The sequence below is a fragment of the Penaeus monodon genome, chromosome 40, assembly GCF_015228065.2.
Source record: "Penaeus monodon isolate SGIC_2016 chromosome 40, NSTDA_Pmon_1, whole genome shotgun sequence".
NCBI classification, from domain to species: domain Eukaryota; kingdom Metazoa; phylum Arthropoda; class Malacostraca; order Decapoda; family Penaeidae; genus Penaeus; species Penaeus monodon.
This window is the reverse complement of record NC_051425.1, coordinates 23,373,480-23,380,468: the sequence shown is the minus strand read 5'-3', so window position 1 is coordinate 23,380,468 and position 6,989 is coordinate 23,373,480. Positions and strand designations below refer to the sequence as shown.

At 35.8% G+C, this 6,989-nt stretch overlaps 1 protein-coding gene across 1 annotated transcript in view; it reads left to right on the top strand.

Moving 5' to 3' along the window:
• The first annotated feature begins 1,265 nt into the window (after positions 1–1,265).
• Positions 1,266–6,989, top strand: part of LOC119597895 (GPI mannosyltransferase 3-like) — an 11,901-nt gene continuing 6,177 nt past the window's right edge. Inside the window, exons 1-3 of the mRNA XM_037947561.1 lie at positions 1,266–2,981; positions 3,541–3,674; positions 4,701–4,818. Of these exons, the coding sequence (XP_037803489.1) occupies positions 3,550–3,674; positions 4,701–4,818 (243 nt within the window). The 5' untranslated portion in view covers positions 1,266–2,981; positions 3,541–3,549. The remainder of the gene's footprint in view (positions 2,982–3,540; positions 3,675–4,700; positions 4,819–6,989) is intronic.

Sequence of the window (6,989 nt, the reverse complement as noted above, 5' to 3'; positions counted from 1 at the left end):
AAAAAATTCAAGATTACAATGGGAAAAATGACACTCCCAAACCCCCAAAACTTACAACTCCTGCCTCCAAATCTTTCAACTCCTGCTTTCCCTTTCCCCTCCAATTAAAAATTCTGAATCCATCCTTTCCCCCTAAGATATCCCCCCCACAACCCCTATCCTCCTACCCCCTCCCAACACGCCCCTCCCCCCGACCCCAAACCCCGCCCACCTTAACCCTCCCCACCCCCCTTCCCCTTTCCCCCTCCCCCCCCTTACGCAAAGTGAATCCCTTTAAAGTAACTCATTAAATCTCATAAAGTCTATACACACCACCAAACCCCCCAATCCCACCTCCCTTTCTTTCCCTGCCCATTTTTTTAAAAACTCGTAACCTCTTTCTTTCCCCCATCTATCCCCCCCTTTACCCAAACCCCCCAACCCCAAACAGACATCCTTTCAGAATCCCCACTTTTTGCTTCCAAAAACCCCATTCTCTTTCCTAAAAAAAAAATACATATTCCCTTTATCAATCTAACTCCTTACCAAAACCCCACCCTAAAACCCCTTTTACTTTACCCAAATTTCCCTTTTCCCAGCTTACAACCCAATCCTAATCAGTCACCCTTCCCCCAAAATTAATATAGTGCTCATGGGGCCTTAAAATGTCTAGCCATTTTTTTGTTTTAAACCCTTAAACCTTATAGATTATAGTAGAATAACAACTTGGGGAAATTTTTCAAAAATATAGTAACAAAGAGAATATATTGGTGGCTAGAGATAAATAAAAAGTAGATGAAGATCTTACGATTTTAGGAAAAAAAAATGCATTCGCAGCTTCATATTCCCAAAAAAAAGCATTTGCACTAAAACATTAAATTTTAATTTTAAAAAAAATTTCCCAGATTAGGAATTTCTGGTAACTCATTAAACTGGATTGTAAAAATTTTCTTAAAGAAAAAACTTTTCAAATAAGAATTGGTAAAGAAATTTCAAAAAAGTGTAAAATGTCAAGCGGGGTACCTCAGGGCTCCCCTATAAACCCAATATTATTTAATATAATGATAACAGACCTAAAAATTACCAGGAAATGTAAAAAAATAAAATTGCTGATGAAAAATTAAATATGGATTTTTTACAAAAAAACATGACATCTTTAGGAAATTTAAATTTTATAAATTTAAAAACCCTTAAATAGAATAGATATCATGAAAAAACTATCCTCATACAGAAGGGGTGCAAATAACGAAACCCCTGCCTTTAAAATTTTTTATAAAATATATATCAAACTTGAAATAGAATATGGAATAGCCATTTATGGAAATGCAAAAAACACTGAATTAAAAAAAAATAGAAACAATACAAAATTTAGCATTAAGGATAGCAACAGGATGTTTTAGATCCACCCCAATAGTATCCCTTCATGCATTAACTAACAATATACCAATAGAAGTAAGAAAAAAAGAAATAGAACGTATACAGTGAGCAAAAATACTAGAGAAACCAGATAACACACCAAGTAAACAAATTGCAATAAATAATATCAAAGAATATAATCCAAGAAAAGACAAAAGAACATTAACTTACAGAGCACTAGAAACCTGTAAAGTATTCAGAATCAATATAACAACTAAGAAAATACAGAATATAACCCCAGTACCACCATGGTATGACATCTCTCTATAGGTAAAAACTCAGTTTATGAACAGCACATCAAAAGACCTTCCAGAACAAATAATTAAGAAAACTGTTTCAAATGTTAGAAAATATAACATATAGAGAACAACAACAAAAATTCACAGATGTTTCTAAAATAAAGGAGCCAAATTCAACTTCAGCAGCAATATATATTCAAGATACAAACATCACAATAATCTGAACGTTACCAAAAATACAAATATCACTGTTATTTGCATTAAAACAAGGTTTAGAATACATTCAAAATAACAAATGCGGTAATCTTCACAGATTCCCATTCAGCATTACAGTTAACAGTAAACCACAAACTCAAAAAACACAAACAAATCACCCATGAAATACAACAGACAATACACACATTATCAAAACAGAAACAGAATATCAAATTACAATGGATCCCATCACATAAAGGCATTAGAGGCAATAAAATAGTAGATCAAGCAGCAAAAAAAGCACACAAACTAATAAATCCCACTGCTATAACAAGAGACATTAACTATCTGATAAAAGAAATAAAAAACAAAAACAGAAAAACATGGGAAGAAAAACTATCAGAAATATTAAACACAGGAAACTACTACATCAAAGAACAAACCAAATCACTGGTCAAGATAAAAAAACAGAAAACTAGATGTTTGTTTAATACGTATAACAAGACTAAAACAACATCTATATAAACTAAAAATGGAAACAGATCCAACATGGTGCCAATATGAACAAGAAATTATACAACACCTAACACTCCAGTGCCCAAGATTTAACTCTCACAGAATAAAATTATTTAAATCTTTAAAAAAATATATAAATAAATAATACAAATATGTCTCTTTAATAACTGGAGCAGAACATACACCAGCTAAGAAATCCTACATATTAAGACACCAGAAGATCTTACACTGATAGAAACTAATAGATATAATATAAAAGCTCCAATCAACAAAGAAGAACGAAGAAGCACAGATCCAGGGAATATAGACTTCAAAAGTCTAAAACCCCATAAAAGAAGAAGGAGGAGGAGGAGGGACATTCAATTGAACCGTCATAGAGCAAACTTTCATTCTGGCAAAGGCAAATAAAAGTGTAGTGATATGGATATATGGATGCTGTAATCACCCCTAACACAGGAAAGACTCCTGGTACAGCTGTACAAATGGACAATGAAGCCTTAAATAACAGAAGATGTAAGAACAGCTACAGTGATAGTAGGAAACCCACCCTTCAAGCAACATCAGACCGAAGAAACCGGAAAGAACTTACTGTAGGACTAGTCGGTGGTGAATACCAACATTGAAGCCAATATACAAGTAAGATCAAATCCAAATGTAATACTAATACAGCTGTCAGGAGACTCAACAAGGATATTTGTTACCAAGGGTGGTGCACCCACCAAAACCAGGGTATCATGCGAACCCAAAATCCAGATCTAACCTTTCCTACCTTCTATTTATTCACTAGACAGGGGGGGCAAGCCCTCCTAACCCCCCCCCCCACTTTATTAGCATTTCATGCCAGTTAAAATAAAATGGGCATTAAAAACAATACATGTGTGTGTGTGTGTGTGTGTGTGTGTGTGTGTGTGTGTGTGTGTGTGTGTGTGTGTGTGTGTGTGTGTGTGTGTGTGTGTGTGTGTGTGTGTGTGTGTGTGTGTGTGTGTGTGTGTGTGTGTGCAGATGAGCAGATGAAGCACTTGAAGACGTTTTTATGAATGGTATTGCAGAAATTCACACTGCCTTTGAAAGCCATGATGCATGAGAATATGCATAGGAAGATCATTTATATTTTTTAGAGAGGGATAGGATGGAAAGATTTAATATATAATGAATATGAACTGAAAAATTATCATTTATTTTGTCTTGTTCACAGGCTAGAAAAATGATCCCCAGGCCTTTGTGGACCTTCCTGTTGGTGAGGCTGTCAAGCGTTTTCCTTGTACAAACTTGGTTTGTTGCTGATGAATACTGGCAGGCTACAGAGGTTGCCCATAATATTGCTTTTGGGTCTGTATGCATTCTTGTTTGTACATTTACCTGTGAATTATAGTGTAAGATTTTTTTTCTTCTTCTTTTTCTTTTTCTTTTTTCTTTTTCTTTTTCTTTTATTTCCTTTTTCTTTCTTTCTTTTTTTCTTTTTCTTCTCTTATTTTCATATTCTCTTGACCTTTGTTTTACTTATCTATTTATTCTTCCTTTGTCTTCTTCCTCTTCCCTTTTTTCTTCCTCTTCCTTTTTTCTCTCATATTCCATCTCCTCCTCCTCCCTCTTCTTCTTCTTCTCCTCCTCCTCCTCCTCCTCCTCCTCCTCCTCCTCCTCCTCCTCCTCCTCCTCCTCCTCCTCCTCTTCCTCCTCCTCCTCTATCGTCTTCCTTGTCCTCCTCCTCCTGCCACCACCACCACCACCACCACCACCACCTTTTTTCTTGTGTTCTAGATTTTTGTTTTTGTTTTTTCTCTTGTTTTTTCTGATCCTCCTTCCTCACCACCACCACCAATCTCCTCCTCTTCCTCTTGTTCTTTCCCCCTTTTTGTCTCTCTCCTTTTCTTCATTATCCTTGTAAATTTTTCATTTAATGAATTTCTCATATATAGCCTTTCATCTTTCTTATCTTTCATTCATTATGCACATTATAGCATAGAACACAAAAATCATTTGTAATGCAAATATTTAATTCCACATATTTTCTGAAATGCTGAATTAATCAATTTCTAATCTGAATACTTTGTTCTTACAATAAGATGATTTCAATAGAAACTATATTATTATTATAATTATTATTGTTGTTATTGTTGATGCTCTTATTATGTATTTTGTTTTTCCTTCTCCTCCTCCTCCTTCTTCATCATAATTACTGCTTCTTGTAATCCTTCTTTTTCTTCTTTTTACTTACTACCTCATTTCTTCCTTCCTTTTCTTCACTCTCCTTTCTTCTTCTTTGTCATTCTTCTTCATTCTTTGTACTCCTTCTTCATACTTCTTTTTCCAGCCATCAGATCTTCACTAACCACTTGATTAATTGACATCACACAGGTATGGTTACCTCACCTGGGAATGGAAGGAAGGTCTTCGGAGCATCTTGTATCCCGGTGTCCTTGCCTGCTTGTACAAGGTGTTGGCTGTCTTTAGTTTGGATTATCCTTTGTTATTGGTAAGCTTTATTTTGCACTGAAGTCTAGAATTAGTCCACTGGTGCCAGGAATGCTGTTTGTTTTTACACATAGATGAACTAGTTACCTTCAAGTTAGTAACTGGGCCTACCTGGCTTCATCTATTTCTTGAATTTTCACACAAAAAATTAGTTTTTATTACTGCTAACCCATTGAATCCAGGTGTCTTGCAGCCTGCACTTGGCCCAAAATCCATGCATTAAGCTTACTTAAGTACTTACTTAATATCCAGGATTGGTGTCAAGATGCCAAGGATCTCCTTTCCTATGTTATTATCTCTTTTCCTGTATAGGCATTTTTGCATGGGCATTTTTTTTCTTTTTTGCCATTTTCTAATATCTTTACACTCTCTTGTGAAAGATAAAGATAAAGATAAAAAAAAAAAAAAAAAAAAATCACAATCTTTTTTTATATCAGTTTCAAATACATCAGTTTTTGTTTCATGAAAAATATTACTGAAATCTATTTCAGAGAGAGAGAGAGAGAGAGAGAGAGAGATAGAGAGAGAGAGAGAAAAAAAACCTAAGCTACTTTTGATCTATGGACATATGATTTGACATATTGTACTGTACAATCAGCACCTTCAGAATTGGTGCTGGCCCACAATCCATGTTCATACAACATAAGTCCCTTACACTTCTCACAATTTGTCATGCATTTTGGGACAGATTCCACCAGCTGAGAGAGACTGGGCTCAAACTTGCCACATATGTTGTGGAGGTGCTCCATGAGCCTATTCACAGTCAAGATATCCCTCCCCCTTAGGTACCTCTTTATGAGCCCCCAGTTCTCAATGGGGTTATGATGTGGGGAATTCCCCAGCCAGTCTTTGGTCTAGTCAACACCAACTCATTTGAGCCAGTCCATTATTAATTTTGACAAGTGGTCTAGTGCACCATCCTGTTGGAACACATTGGACTGGCAGTGACCAAAGCAGTGCTCAGAGTTTTCGGCCAGGAGCTCCAAGTAGCAGTCCTCAAAGTCACACTCCTCGGCAGGACAACAAGCTTCCCTGTTCCATGGTACCTGAAGGCATTCCATACCATCACTGAACCAGGACATTTGACCATGACTTGCAAGTACTTTAAAGAGAATGGATCCAATGCCTGGCCTCACCACACCTTCCCTCCTCTGTTTTCAGTCACTGTAGAGTTTGCCTCATCAGTCCACAACACATGCTCCCATTTCTTCAGGTCCCAATTCAAATATTTCTTATAAAATATAACTCTTTTCTGTCTTTGTTTCTTGGTGAGCAATGATTTTCATGGCAGCTGGCTGTGTTCATAAGAGAGGTCATCCTTGAGGCAGCATCGGATTGTATTGACCTTTTCCCGACGCTGCCAGGGGCTTATATCGTCACCCTAGCATGCGCGACCGCTCATTCCCAATACCAGCATCCCTTGCTTTTTCTTAGTAATACTAAGAGCCTATGTTGTATTTTCAAAATTATTGTTTTCCAAGATCTCTATTTGCCATATTTCCTGATAAATCAAGACTGTAGGATATTTTTGTTGTTATATAGACTCTATAGTTGATCAATATTCACTCTATAGTCTGAATAAAATAAGCAGTGGGTGGCATCATGGAGTTGAAACCGTTTTTTTTTTTTTTTTTTTTTTTTTTTTTTTTTTTTTTTTTTTTTTTTTTTTTTTTTTTCCCAAGTTATTTTATAAGGTAACTTTAGTTTCAACCGGTTTATATTATCACTTCCATATAGATATACTTTTATGTTCAGTGTTTTATAAATACGTGATTTTTTTTTTTTTTTTTTTTTTTTTTCAAAAATACATATTGGTATTTTCACGTGGTTTTACATCCTCACTTTGTGAATACTATATAATATCTCTGGCCAATGTAGTCGATTACCAACGTAATTTTTTTTACTCTAACCTCAGAAGCCCAAGAAGCCTTTATGAAATGCATAGTATAGGAAAAATGAGAAAAACTACTTAATCACATTTTCAGTGGCAAAAAAATATTATTTTGCCATAATTGTAACAAAAAAAACTCATGGCATAGCCATACGTACATGCCCCCGGCAGATAGTCGAGGCATGCCATGGCATGTATGTACATGCCACCCGTCGGGAAAGGGTAAATGCTTTTCTCCCTCAGCAGCCATGGATTCTTTTCCTATATTTTTTTCGCATTCA